We start from the raw sequence: 15,231 nt of genomic DNA, 5'->3' as shown, positions 1-15,231 counted from the left end.
AAATTTAATGTTTATGCATAATTATATGTACTGTGAATTCAATTATGTGAAAATCTAAAATTGGACGATCCTGCTTTTGTAATCAAACTTCACCATTCCTTCAATATATTCACCTCCATTGTCATATTGTAATGCCTTAATTACCATATTGAATTGGGTGCTTATCATTTGGAGAAAAGGTTCGAAAGCATCTAATGTGTCTGATTTTTGTTTAAGGGAATAAATCCATAAATATCTACTAAATTCATCTATAAACGAGACATAGTACATATAGCCATTAGTAGAGATCACCGAGGTTGGTCCCCAAACGTCTATGTGAACAATTTGAAACATAGTAGAAATATGAGATTGAGAGTCAGAGAATGAAAGAGCACTTGCCTTGCCAGATTGTCAGGAATCACAAAACAAACATTCTTCGTTAGTCTTAACTGGAAGATTATAATCTCTTAAGTATTGAATTTAAAACTTTGGACGATGGGTATTCCAATCGTCGATGCAGTTGGATTGTTTGCTGAGGAGGTCGATCCGCCTCCATTACCCTTACCTAGGAATTGAGATGAATCGAACTCCCTGTCATACCTATGATAATAGACATCTATAATGTGACCAAACCTCTTACAGGCTTTACACATTGGTCGGTTTCCTCAGCTTTTTCCACAACCTCTGAAGTTGTTGTTATTACCACCTCCACTAAAGTTATTGTAGTTCCTCTATCCATTTGATTGTTATCGACTGTTTGCGTGATTGTTTCCTTAAGTATTATTTTAATTAGGTGATTTTGGGCCATTGGAGTTTCTATTGTAGGCCATATTGACAGAAATGTTGTGTCTAAATGTTATGTTGGCTTTGGTGTTGTTCTAATACTCAAGTCGCTTTTCAAATGACAGAAGTTCAGATTGTATATCAAGCCATGATATGTTCAGTTTTCTCTGGATAACAACCAATACAGGGTTGTATTCTTCATCAAGGCCAAGTAGTACTTGTGATACCAACGCTCTAGTTGCCACCGGACTTCCAGTCTGAGCTAAATTATCTGAATATAACTTCATTAACTTCAAGTATTCACTCATCTTAGAGTTACCTTTCCGAGTCTGCTGGAAGACTTGAAGGAGATAGTCCTCCTGTGCTCTCGATTGAACTCCAAATAAATTGTGAATGACATCCCACGGTTCCTTCGCATTGTGGAAGCCCATAAGTTGAACAGCCACCTTCGATGTCATCGAGGATTATAACCAGCCGAGTAGGAGCTGATCCACAGTAATCCAAGCCTTATATTGGGGATTTACTATCCCTGTTGCTATTGAGCTAGAGGCTCCTCCCATGGTTGTCAATATTTCGGATTCAGTAGAACTCGCCTGAGATGATGTAGCAGCAAGCGAGGGAAGAAATATAGGAGGACAAGGATTGTTACCTGATAAATGTCCTTTAAACTTATAGCTACAAGATGGGTAGGGCTGGAGTTTTCACATCATGAAATTCCCTCACTCTAGCTTTATGCTGGTGATTTGGTTGAATAGTTGATTCAAGGGAAGATTGCTAAATTTGATAGGTTTAGAGATTGCACTAGAGGATCCAGTGGGGAAGGCGTCTGCCCTTGAAGGCTCTAATACCAAATCAATGATTCAAAGTAATTTTGGAGAGAAATATTATGTACTTTTATTATATTATTCAAGAGGCTGTAAAAGCATTTTTATACACAACAAAACCCTAAATTGAGGGGTACAACAATTATTCAAAAACAAGTCAATAATTGATCGACAATACAGATGGAAAAAAATCAAAGAATGAAGGAATCGTAACAGACTTGGATATTTCTACAGATCTTCACACGTGAACTTTACGGCTGACTTGGCTTAATTGTGCAGATGTGGCAATTGTTGACTTTTGACTCTTGTCCAACTTGTCTTTCTCCCTAGCAATGTATAGGTTACTATTTTATATTTCATATTAAAAAAATGCTTGTTTTGACTTTTTGAATTTGAGAAAATAAACTTTCTTCACTTCTTGTTTGACGCATGTGTTGGTGTAATAATATATTTAAGTTGCATTCACTCATATCTAATTTGAGTGGTTTCATGCTAAATTTTAGTAATTTATAATATATATAACAATGGTGGTATAGAGCTCACTCCTAATTCTTGATATTAACTATAATGATCTTCTAACAGTGTAATTAAATAAATTTTAGACAATGGGTCTCAAAGTCAACTTTTTTAAAATCTCAAGAACCATTTTGAGCTCACTCACCAAATATAGATTACGTTATTTTCAAAAAAAAAAAGAAAAAGAGAAGAAGAAAGAAAGAAAAAAAAAACAGTGTAATTAAATAAAATTTAGACATTTTAATTGATGAAAGTTATTATTTTAAACCCTTAAGCCAAATGATATAGAATTCTTTTGTTTTATTAAGATTCCATTTGGTAATCATTTTAATTTTTGTTTTTGTTTCTGAAAATTAAACCTATTTCATCTACATTTCTTATAATGATGTGTATTTTTCTTAAACACAATGATTAAATTCTTAGCCAAATTTAAAAAACAAAAGCAATTTTTGAAAGTTATGGTTTTTAGTTCTTAAAATTTGACTTGGTTTTTTAAATTATTGATGAAATGTAAATAACAATTAGATGTGTAAGTTCTGTTCAGACTAATTATAGGAAGTTGCTTCAGTGGTCATGTGGTTGTACTTTCCGATGGGGAATTAAGTTCAAATATTTTGGCGAGGCAATATATTTTTTTATTTTTTAAATATCTAAACTTTCAATTTTAACTCTAATAAGTTCATATCTAATAAATATATAGATATTCAATTTAGTATCTAAAAATCTCATAGAATATTAAAAATGCTTACCGATTGACCCTTGTACTAGACCAAAAAAAAAAACATTTTTGTTTCTCATTAGACCTCAAAATTTCAATCTTGTAGCCAATAGTTACATTATCTTTTTTAAAAAATATATTTTAGACACACAAATTAAGATGTTAGTGATCTAATTTATATTTTTTAAAGTTCAAGAACTATATATGACAAAAAATTTAGACATTAATGGGCTAAAATTTGAATCTTATATGAAATTATGCCCCTAACATGAAATTATGGATCTGCCACTATCCGTATGTCATATGAACTATTGATTGCATCACCATATTCAATAGATTAGAGGTTTGAATTCTTTGTTTCTTCAAAATAGCTTTAAACCCATATTTTTCTTAATTAAACTCTTTAAAACTAGATTAAATCATGAAAATCTCTCCAAAAATCTTTTCGAACTAGTACTTCTTACTTCAAGTTTAGATATTTTGTGTGAATGGACTACGAACTATTGTTAATAGTACCAATCCTCAAATCGGTCCACTAAATCAAGTTCTTCAACAGAGTACACACTGATAGATTACATCATAATTCAAATGTTATAAATCATGTATTTAGTTGTTGGAGTACTTTGAATTCGTTTTTGGCATATTTATTTAGAGAAGTTCACTATATAAACTCTCTAATCTTAGAGATACCATTATTGTGTATAATGTAACATTCTCTTTAATAAATTTGTTCTTCTCTGTCTCATGTGAACGTAGCTAATATCTTGTTAGTGGGTCATGTAAATTTGTATGTCGAACTTCTCTATTCTTTTATGGTTTTTATTTATTTATTTATTTTTTACATTATTTATTTGTCGATTTTGTAACATTAGCATTGAAATCAGTTTCGATTCTCCTTCCTACCATATTGTTAAAAAAAATTCTTCCACAACTAAACATGATTGGTGACATTGACATTGTCCATATATGACCTTTAGAAGTATATTTGTATTGGATTTCTTCTCGTCTATTACAAAAATTAAACTTAAATTATGAGACTAATTTGGTAATACTACTAATAAATAAAAATGTAATAAAGTAAAGTAGTGAAATTGGTTTATGTTCAAAACTGTTATGATAATTAAAAGAATATAATAAATAATAATTATGAAGAAAGAAAGACGTTACCTTGTATATAACAAGTTTGAACGGCGCGTGGGGCCCCCACTCTGGAGGTGAGGTCATCAAATTACCCGGCCGTTACATTCGTGGTCACCGACTCAAACGTGGCATCCGCAAATTGGTGTACCCTGTTCTGTGGACCCCACTTTGAACGCCGAACTTCTTATATTTGACCTTCTTCATTGGCCCCTCCTCTAGATTATAATATATTTAAATTTTTTTTCCATACATTCACTTTAAACTTTCAATTTTATCCCATCAAATTTTAAATTTAGATAAATGTTATAATTTATACTCTCAATTTAATTTTTGCCGACACATTCGTTATTATAACAAAAAAAAAAAAAAAAAAAAACTAAAATAAATACATCTCAATTGATATAGTATTTATATTATCACTCTGAAGTTCAATTGTTTCACCTCACATATTATCAAAAAAAAAAAAAAAATAGAAAAGTAATTACAATAGATAGTACTTCTAGAATAATAATTAAGTGTATAATATGAATTTAAAAAAATTACAATTATATCAAAATCTATTAGTGATAGATTCTATCGCTAATAGATTCCTACCAATAATATATTTTATTACTGATACATTTCGAGAGTTTGATCTACATATTCTTATATCCAAAAATTCTATAAATTTTTTTACATTATATTATATATGCTAATACTTTGGGTTTGATTGCTATATTTGCAACTATTCTATTTAATGTAATAGGGAACTTATGACAAACATGGACATAATTTAATAAATTTAGGGTAAAAAAACTCACCTTTTTCATCTAATATGTTCTTTTATGGAAAGTTAACAGTAGAGCCAATTCACTTTCTCTCTCTCACTCTCACTCTCACTCATTCAACTATTGAGGTTTTTTTAGTGGCTTTGGTTTCAAAAGGGTATCATCATTAGTAGGGGAAAAAAAATCAAAGAGGGTCATTTTAGATATGGGTCTCGTATAGCTTTTCTTAAATACCCTCTTTCTCCTTTTGGCTTTTTATAGTAAATGAAAAACCATATATGAAAAATATGTAAAAAAAAGAAGCTGAGTCATTATTCAATTAACCCCATTAGAAAAAAAAAAAAAAAAAAAAAGTTGACGTCTTTTGCCCTCCACGCAGCTTAAAACTCGCAGTGTGGCAAAATTTAGACAGTCTGTTAGACACGTCTCATTAACCTACCAAATTCTTTATATATATATATATTATATTTACTTTGTTAATAAGAAAACAAAAATACCCCACTATAAAAAATGTGTTAGAATTATAATTATAATTATAATAAGAAAAAAGAGTGTTATTATAAGTTGAAAAACTCACGAGGGATTTCAAGTGAGAGAAAAATAAAAAAAAACAAAAAAAAGACAGCACTAAAATAATAAAAAGAAAAAGAAAAAAGAGAAAGAAAGCGAAAGTGAGTAATATTTAGCAATAGGGCTTATCGCATGTTTGCTTCACGCAAGCAGCTAAATGTAGGTGTTAAGGCTTTGCTCTCTCGCGTGGCTTTAAAGACTTTCTTACTTTCATTTTCTTTTTTTTTTTTTTTTTTTTCCTTTTTAAATTTGTTTTATTTTTCTCTTTTAAAATCAAGTCTCTTCTTCTCTTCTTTCCCCTCATTAAATTAAAATCCTCCCCCAAAAATACATTTCTTTCACTACCACAATTTCCACCAAACCCTGAAAAACCCTCTTCTCTCCCTTTTCTTCTTTCCTTCCATCTCCCTTCAAAATCACTTCTATTAAGACTAAATAAATCCTCTATAATGAGTGCCAACCCTAGTACTAGCGGCGGCGGAGCCCCGGGAACTGCCAGTACTGGCGGTGGTGTCGGTGGCGGCGGAGGAGGTCCATGTGGGGCCTGCAAGTTCTTGAGAAGAAAGTGTGTTCCCGGTTGCATATTTGCCCCTTATTTCGACTCCGAGCAAGGTGCAGCCCATTTCGCGGCCGTGCACAAGGTTTTCGGAGCCAGCAATGTCTCCAAGCTCCTTCTTCATATCCCGGTCCACAAACGTCTCGACGCTGTCGTAACGATTTGTTACGAGGCTCAAGCCCGCCTTCGGGACCCTGTCTATGGTTGCGTCGCTCATATCTTTGCTCTTCAACAACAGGTAAATTTTGATTGATTGAGTTATGTTCAATTTGAAATATATATATATATATATATAATCATATTTTGTTCTCACTCTTTTTATTTCTTATTTTGAATAACAATTACTATTTAATGGAAATAAATGATTCTCTGCCTACTAACATTTCAATTTTGGAATTTTACTTGTTTCAAACAAAGGCTAGTTTTTGAAGCTATTTCTGAAGTCGGAAGATGAGTTTTTGTTTTTTTTTTTTAAAAAAAAATAAAAAATAGGGTGTTTGTTTTGAGGATTTGAAAACCCAAATAAGGCAATTAAAATGGGATTTAGAGATGTAGGGCTGTTATACCCTTAAATACTAGGGTAGTGCCCTTAAATTGGTAAACAAAAGCTAGTAATTTTAGTTAGGGTGGCAGTTTAAGTTTATATATATATATATTTTACCCTACTATTGAGTTTACTGAAATCTAGACCTATCACTCTTTTGTTGATTATTATCAAATCATTTCTTCGGCGGTTACTACGGTAATATTCCCTAATCAAAATGATCTGTCTTTTTTTTCCTTTTATTAAGTGTTTTGGGGGATTTTTTGTTGTTTTATTATTATTATTATTTTGCAGTTATTAAGGAATTGGTCGGTCTATTGCCTTAAAGCTAAGCCTTTGATTAGAGAGACGAGAGTCATTTCCTACGTTTCCCCAATTTTTAGCTTCTTGTCAGTGTATCTTCTAAAACAACACACACGATATCAATTGTTTTCTTTTTTTTTCTTGAAAAAATATTTTCTACATTTTCTTTTTCTTTTCAAAGCATAAGTAATCTTTTTTATTTTGTTTGTCATTTTTTTTTTTTTTTTTTTTTTCACATTTGATTTAGTTTCTATATGTTTTAGAAATGTTTTGTTTTGGAAACTTTTTTTATACCCACGATTTTAATTGTTCTGTTCTCTACGTTTAAGAATATTTTTAAAATTTTAAATTAAAAACCTAATAATTGAGTTTCGTTTAGTAACCATTCTATTTTTTGTTTTTGAAAATTAAGCTTGTGAACACTACTTCTACTTCCAAAATTCTTTCTTTTTATCTACCTTTCACCAATGGTTTAAAAAACCAAATCAAAATTTGAGAACTAAAAAAAATTGGTTTTGTTGTTTAAATTTGGCTAAGAATTCAAACATTGTACTTAAAAAAGATTTAAATCATTGTAAGTAATATAGATGGTATAGACTTAATTTTAAAAAACAAAAACTAAAAACCAAATGGTTCTCAAACAAGATTTTAGTTTTTTGTTTTTGTTTTTGAAAATTAAGCTTATAGACATCACATCCTCTTCAAAATTCTTTCTTTGTTATCTAGTTTTTACCAATTGTTTAAAAAACCAAGTTAAAATTTTTAAACTAAAAAAAATAACTTTTAAAAGGTTGTTTTGTTTTTAGAATTTGACTAAGAATTCAACTATTATACTTAAAAAAGATACAAATCATTGTAAGAAATTGAGAGAAAATAAGCTTAATTTTCAAAAGCAAAAATAGAAAACGAAATGGTTATCAAATGGTGCCTAAAATTTTTCTTTTTCTTTTTGTTTTTAATTTAGATGAGATTTCAAAAGTATTAGTAACAAATGGAAAAAAAAAAACAAAGAAATTGGTATAATTTTGAAGAATATCAAACTAAAAATGAAGGTTTTGAGTTAAAATTTTCAAGGTGAATGAAGTTTATGGACTACAATTTTAAACAATTTTAGTTCACATGACTTGATTAGAACAGGAGTTTTAACATTATGGTTTTGATTGTTACATTTACTTTTAAGTCTTTAATTGGTTAAAAAATTAGTATTGGAGTTGTCATAGAAGGGGTAACAAAGTATATGTGTATATATATAAAGAGATCTTATCCAAATACTATATAGTTCTAATAGTATTTTCGGAGTAAATGTAGTACTTTTACTTCTTTTTTTTTAACCTAATATGTATACTGCATATATTAGCAATACCTACTGCGTAAGTATCTGTGTACTATTAACAGTATGGTTGGTAATTTTTTTTTTTTTTTTTTTTTTAAGAAAATAGTACAAAAATGAAAAATTAATTTTATACTTTCTAGCTTCCATTTTAAAACATTATTTTACCTCAAACAACAATGAAAACAGAGACTTTTACTGATCACTTTCTTATTTCTTGTGTAATCTACTCTCCCAATAATATATTTTTACATCTTAACCTCAACTTTCACTATGAAGTTATTTCTATACTTTTTAAATACAATAAACATAGGACAAGCTCAACAATAATGGATATATTTCTTCTTTGAAGTGGGAGGTTTGATTTTTTTATTCTTACAATTATTTGTATTAAAAAAATACAATAAACAAGACATGTTTTTTGTTTTTATATTTTTGCGTCGAATTATATTTTAGCATTTTTCTTTCTTTTTTTTTTTTTCAATACCTTATACTACCACTAGTATGATCTTATTTCTATAGTTTTCTCTCTCTCTCTAATCAACCTATCTTAAAATGAGGGTTTTAAGAGTACAAAAATCAAAATCGACCAAAAGCTCATTTCTTTTTTGGTAAATTGTAAAAGTTGTCCCTAAAATATGGTGGGTAGTTGTTATTACACTGTCGCATTTAAAATTGTAATAATTGAGTCCTTAAACTTATGTAAATGTTAATTAAAATTAAACCTTGACACTTATATAGTTGTAACAATTAAGTCTATATGTCCAAGTGTCTACAACTGTACAAGTTCGAGGGCGTAATTACAATTACTACCAAACTTTAGAGTGGTTTTTGCCATTTGCTTTTTTTTTTTTTTTTAATGCATGGTGGAAGTATGTTTTTCCCTTTTTTTGTTATTTAAAAAAATTAATTTAATGTGGGCCACAAAACATATAGTTTACATGGGAATATTTTTTTCCCTCTTTTTAATGATCTTTAAGATTGAATTAGAAGGTTAATTTATATACATGTGAATTAAAAACGTTGGCAGGTGGTGAGTTTACAAGCCGAGCTGACGTACCTTCAAGCCCATCTAGCAACACTGGAGCTCCCGTCGCCGTCGAACCCATCTCCGCCACCTCCGCCGCCAAGTTTCCCGGCACAAACCCCGCTTTCCATCTCAGACCTGCCGTCCGCCTCCTCCCTGCCGGCTACTTACGACTTGTCGTCCCTCTTCGACCCAATGGCTCAGCCTGCATGGGCCATGCAACAGCAGCGGCTCGACCACCGCCATTTCGCCGGTGGAGGTGGCGGTTCATCCACGACGGCAGGAGAGGGCGACCTTCAAGCCCTGGCCCGCGAACTCCTCCTTAGACACGGCGCTCCGCCGTGCTCCGACGCCTCGACGCCGCAATCGCTCTCTAAATGAAACTTTTTTTTTTTTTTTTTTTTTTTTTTTTTAATTTAAATTCTTGCCTCTTTGATTCCTCTTTTGTCAAAAATTTTACTGGAAAATTAAAGGGTGCTAGAATTTGGTCTTCTTTTCTTTCTTTCTTTTATTATTTTTTTTAAAATGTTTGATTGGAGTTAAAAGGCAAGAAAAAGAAAAAGATTAAAAAAAAGTTAATAACCCAATAACCATTTATTAATCTTTTTTAGTTTATTATACATGTTTAATTTTCTGGTTCTCCCTGTTCAGTTAGTTTTCTTCGTTTTAAATAGTTAGAAATAGAACACAGATTAGTTCATACATGTAGCTATTATTACTATTTTTTTCTATTTAAAATTTAAGATTAGGCCTTTTTTGTTATTTTTTCCTTCTTTCTTTCATAAACATTCCATCATCAACCATTGTTAGATTGGTTGGCTGAGTCACCCATAAAAAAATTATGTCAAATTGCAAAAACCACCCTTATAACTTAAACTTTCAATTTTAAAATTCGAACCCTCAAAATTATATAAATATTCAGATTTGGTCAAATTGAACCTTTAAACTTACATGATTGTATAAATGTTAACATTTAGGTAAGTTTAAGAGTTCAATTTTTATCATTTGTGGGTCCAATTTCTACCATTATTATAAGCTTAAGGGGTCCAATTTTAACATCTATTGAAGTTTAGAGGCCTAATTTTTATAATTGACAGTTTGACAGTGTAATTGCAACTACGACTTATACTTTAGAGACGGTTTTCGCAATTTGCTCAAAAACTTATGGCGAAGGTAAAAGCGCATATATATTTTATGAAATATTTAATGATGATAGCAGGTCTTGGAACTAGTGAGGTTGAGAAATTTGATCTTCTAACTTCTTAGTGAAATTGCTTTTATTCTCTATATTGAAGTATGTTTTGGTTGAATTCAGCATCCGTAAGAAATAATTTTTTTAGTGTTTAAATCCTTTTTAACTCTTAAGCACATGATAAATGATTTTAAGCAAACCCTTAGTCGTTTTTTAATTTCTTGATTTTCTTTTCTTTAAATTTTATGTTCAAATTTGTGAGAATCAATTAGATTTTTATGTAAATTTCATGTAAAACAACTCTATTTTAACCCATTTTTATCAGCAAAATGTTTTCTTATAGACAAATCCACATGACTAATTTATAGCATTATTATTACTTACTCTTACTCTTACATTTTCTTAATTTCTAAGATTGATAGTGTGTGTTTGAAATAACTTTTGAAATCTATATTTTTAAATAAAACCAATTTTCCTATAAACACCCTTTGAAAAAAAAATTAACAATTCAAATGTGTTTAGTTTAGCGAGGATCATAAGTGTTCCAAAAATGATTTTGAAGCAACTAATGTAAAATGTTCCTAATATATAATAAGAAAATAAAATATATTTATAATTAATATATTATCACTACAAAAGATATCATCTTAAACCTTCTTTTAACCACGTAATATATAAAATAAATTTTTTATTGAAAATATTCCTATATATATTTTTAATTTCTCTATGTTTATAGGCCCATCAATCTTAATATTTCTTTAAATTAAAAATTTAGTCCCGGACTTTCATTGAAATCTAAAAAGTATATGATAGGTTCCTATATTTTATATTTATGTCAATAGACCCATGAATGTTGAAAATAAATATAAAAAAAGGCCTCTAAACTTTGAAGTTTATGAATTTAACGGATTCCAACATATTTAATATTTTTTAAATTAATGATTCTTTCAAGTAAAAATTTTAATTTTGTATATACTAAAATACTTACTTTAAAAGGCTATGGGAGAAACATACAATTAGAGGAAAAAGACAAAAGATAGTAGACTTTTCAAAAATTTTAAAGTTTAGTAATCTATGAAAAATCAAAAGTTTATAGGACTTATTAGTTACAAAATTAAAAGCTCATGAATTATTTGATAAACTTTATGACTAAATTTGTAATAAAGCAATTATAATCTGTCAATAGCTAAATTTAAATCATTTACTAAAAAGTTTGTTGTATACATTTTTATTTTTGTTTGAAAAGTTTCATTTTTCTAAAATTCTGAATTTGACTAAGTAGTCTTTCTAATTTCCCCTATTTCGGGCCGAGCCCTAACCTGAACTGAGTTTGGGCTCCTTTACCTTGTCCCATTTACTATTTGGGCCTTTGACTCTATCTTCTCCTTAGATATTGCGATATTCGTAAGGATATTGGTAATAGATAGTAAAACAAGGAAAAAAAATATATACATCTCTTTAAAATATTTGTAAATATGGAAGTGTTGATTAGTCAATTTTTAAATTTTTTTTTCTAATTTTTAATTATGTCTTTACCTATCTTATCTTGTTGCACACCTTCATCTTCTCTTTCTTTGTTTCTTTTTCTTATTTTATTTTATTTCTTTTTAGAAAATTTTTAGAAATAACACCTTTTAAGTTTTTACCTTACAAAACTAGCACCATTTTTTAAAACTCGTTCAAATAACTTTTCTCAGACCATCTCGGACAAGAGATTACACCGAGATTCTAGTAATTGTTCTAAATTATTATGTGATTTTCCCAAAGCTTATATCAAATCTTATAAATTTTCAAATTTTCTCCAAATTAGATTATATTTACCAAATATTATATCAAAATCTTACGTAATTTTTTAAATCTTTAGCCAAATTTCTAATTTTCAAATCAATTTACCAATTATCCAAATGAATTTTGTAGATGAACCTCGAGTGATTGATTTTGATTCTTAAATGTTTGGAAATATTAAATTTTCCAAAAACAAGTAAAATATGGAAATATAAAATCTTAGTATGAATCTCGGGTAGATTAATACCGAGATTTTATATATTTTCCATATCTTACTTTTTTTTTTTTTTTTTTGCAAAATTTAGTTTTGAAAGATGGAAAGTTGAGGATGCTATTTTTGACAATTTCCCATTCTTTTATTCAGTTTTTGACTCTTTTTTTTTTCTTTTCTTTCTTTCTTTTTTTTTTTTCTTTTTTTTTAAATTTTCATTACTTTCTCTAGTTTTGCATCTTCATTTTTTTTTTAATTTTCTTTTCTTTCTCCGGCTTTTGCTTCTTCCCTTTTATTTTATTTTCTTTCATTTATTCCGTTTTTGCTTCTTCTTCTTTCTTTCTTTTCTTTCTTTCTTTTTTTTTTTTAAATTTTCTTTCCTTTCTCAAATTTTTGCTTCTTTCTTTCTTTTTCCATTTTGTTTAATTTTCTTTTCTTTATCTGATTTTTTCTTCTTCCTTTTTTTTTTCTTAAGAATTATGCGGCTAAGTTTCGTACCCAAGATTAGAAAGTATCTAATTCATAAGTGACTTAACAATTACAAGCCAATCATCAAGTTTGATTATTATAACGAAACATTAAATATAAATAACAAATGAAAACAGATTTGAAAGAAACTTTTTTTTAGTCCACAAATTTACATCATTATTAGAAACATTTCTTAAAAGTTTGAAATAAGAAACAAGAATAGTTATTAAATAAGTTTATTTCTAAATAAATGAGAAATGCGAACACATGCCAATAAATTTTTTTTCTTTTTACAGAGCTTTAAAAGTATGATATCTATCCGAAATAAACTTGAAAAAATTGCATAGATGGCCCAAAAAGTGTTGGAATTTGTGTCCTAAATCTCTTTTATATTCTCGTAATTTGTAAACTTTATATAAACAAATTGTTATTAATAAAATAATTGTTATTTTATAAGCATACACTCGATCCAATAAACAAAGATCTTAGGTTATTTTGTGTAATTTAAACATGAATGTAGAGACATACAGGTGGATCATGTTTAAATGATAACCTAAACGGTCTGTAGTAAATGGATAAGACTGGGTACTGGTGACACTATGGATACGACCCGCTTTGTAGATGTTACAAGTGTTGTAAAGTGCTATAAATGATCTGATCCTGATCATTCATGTGGTGACATATGTGTAGGGGTATCCTATACGAAGAGTTTGTATAAGACTCGACGACGAAATGATTAGTCTCTTATATAACGCCATTAATAGTAAAGACATACATTTCACCAAGATGACCATAGGTGACATGACATGAATCCTGAGTGAGTTGTGAACTCCTGCCTATGAAAGTAGTCCTTGTTGGGATTGGTATCCTAAATCTCTCTTGTATTATTGTAGTTTGTATACATTATATAAACAAGATATTGTTAATAAAATAATTGTTATTTTATGAACATTTACTAAATCCAATAAACTAAGATCCTAGATTATTTTATGTAATTTAAATATATATGTGGAGATATATGTGTGGATCATATTTAAATGATAACCTAAACGGTTTGTAGTAGATGGATAAGGCTGAGTACCTTATCCTGGTGACACTATGGACACGACTCGCCTTGTAGATGTTACAAGTGTTGTAAAGTGCTACAAATGACCTGATCCTGATCATTCATATGGAGACATGTGAGCGGGGGTATCCTATACGTATAGTATGTATAAGATCAGACCACACAATAACTAATCTCATTATATAACACCGTTAATAGTAGAGACTTACATTTCATCAGGATGACCATAAGGGACATGACCTGAATCTTGAGTGAGTTGTGAACTCCTGCATATGAAAGTGGTCCTTTGATTTGCATAGGTGAGAATGGCCAGACTGCCGACTCAATATGTCTACTATTTTGGGATTCATTTTATTCGGGAGTTGGGAACATAGCTATAAAAGACAGAATTTACTTCTTCTTTGATGTCGGGGTACGTAGATAAATTGCTCCATTAAAGGCTGATTCTGAGGTTTATACAATGTGGTCACACCCTCTCTTGGCCCGAGAGGGATTTGGTCATAATTGGACTATGACTTATTGTTTATTTTAGGGATCAGTGATACATACAACTTGTATGTAACTATAGGGGTAAAACGATAATTTTGGTCTAGCTATACTTACAAGCAATTTGTGAAGGGTCATCGCACTATTGATTGGTTATATCCAATGGACACGAAAATATATCTGCAGTGCGAAGAGTACAACTGTCATTAGTGGAGTGACTGACAGTTAATGGATGTTGGGTAATTTAATTAAAGAGTTTAATTAATTATCCAAATACCATTGGAGCTTTAATCGATAGGTCTATAAGGTCTCATCTATAGCTCAACAGGGATTATTGATAATTAATTTTGGATTAATTTGAATTGTTCAAATTAATTTAGGGAATTAATTATATATGATATAATTAATTAAATTAATTATATGCGATATAATTAATATAATACATTTGATACGTTATAATATAAAGTTTATTTGAGAGGAAATAAATATTTGATTATGATTCAAATATTAATTATATAGATGAGATTTATATAATTGAATTTAGTATAAATATGATTTATATTAAATACCATGCATTGTTGAGAGAAATTAAAACTATAGGTTATATTGTATTTGATAAGGATATACATCAAACCAACTAAAATTGACCGAATTAAGGTCGGTTGGTCGGGGCTAGGGGTCGGTTGGTTGGTTTTCGGTTTTCCTGAAAGAAAAGTCGAAAACTGACCGAGACATATATATATATATATATATATATATATATATATATATATATATATTTGTTTTAAATTTTTTTTAAATAAGTATAAAAGCAAGCCCATTATCACCAACCCAAGCCCAAACCTACTATTTTAGTATTGATTTATTATTATTTTTTATGTTGCCTAATTTTCAAACCCATTACACAATTTATTTAAATTTTTCCTAAAAAATGATTGATTTAAAATTAATAAGTTGCTAATTTTA

The 15,231-nt window shown here is 29.2% G+C and overlaps 1 protein-coding gene across 1 annotated transcript; it reads left to right on the top strand.

Moving 5' to 3' along the window:
- Positions 1-5,569: 5,569 nt before the first annotated feature.
- LOC120067682 (LOB domain-containing protein 18-like) lies at positions 5,570-9,550 on the top strand. The gene is made up of 2 exons (XM_090307898.1): positions 5,570-6,091; positions 9,061-9,550. The coding sequence occupies exons 1-2, from the start codon at positions 5,747-5,749 to the stop codon at positions 9,436-9,438; spliced, it is 723 nt and encodes a 240-aa protein (XP_090164024.1). The 5' UTR covers positions 5,570-5,746; the 3' UTR covers positions 9,439-9,550.
- Positions 9,551-15,231: the final 5,681 nt, after the last annotated feature.

The sequence above is a fragment of the Benincasa hispida genome, chromosome 12, assembly GCF_027475165.1.
Source record: "Benincasa hispida cultivar pf3 chromosome 12, pf3_genome.v1.1, whole genome shotgun sequence".
Lineage (NCBI taxonomy): Eukaryota > Viridiplantae > Streptophyta > Magnoliopsida > Cucurbitales > Cucurbitaceae > Benincasa > Benincasa hispida.
This window is presented reverse-complemented; position numbering and strand designations above follow the sequence as displayed.

Coding starts and splice junctions, on each gene's coding strand:
- LOC120067682 (XM_090307898.1), top strand. CDS start 5,747: ATGAGTGCCAACCCTAGTACTAGCGGCGGCGGAGCCCCGGGAACTGCC. Junction 6,092..9,060: donor TCTTTGCTCTTCAACAACAG/GTAAATTTTGAT, acceptor AAACGTTGGCAG/GTGGTGAGTTTACAAGCCGA.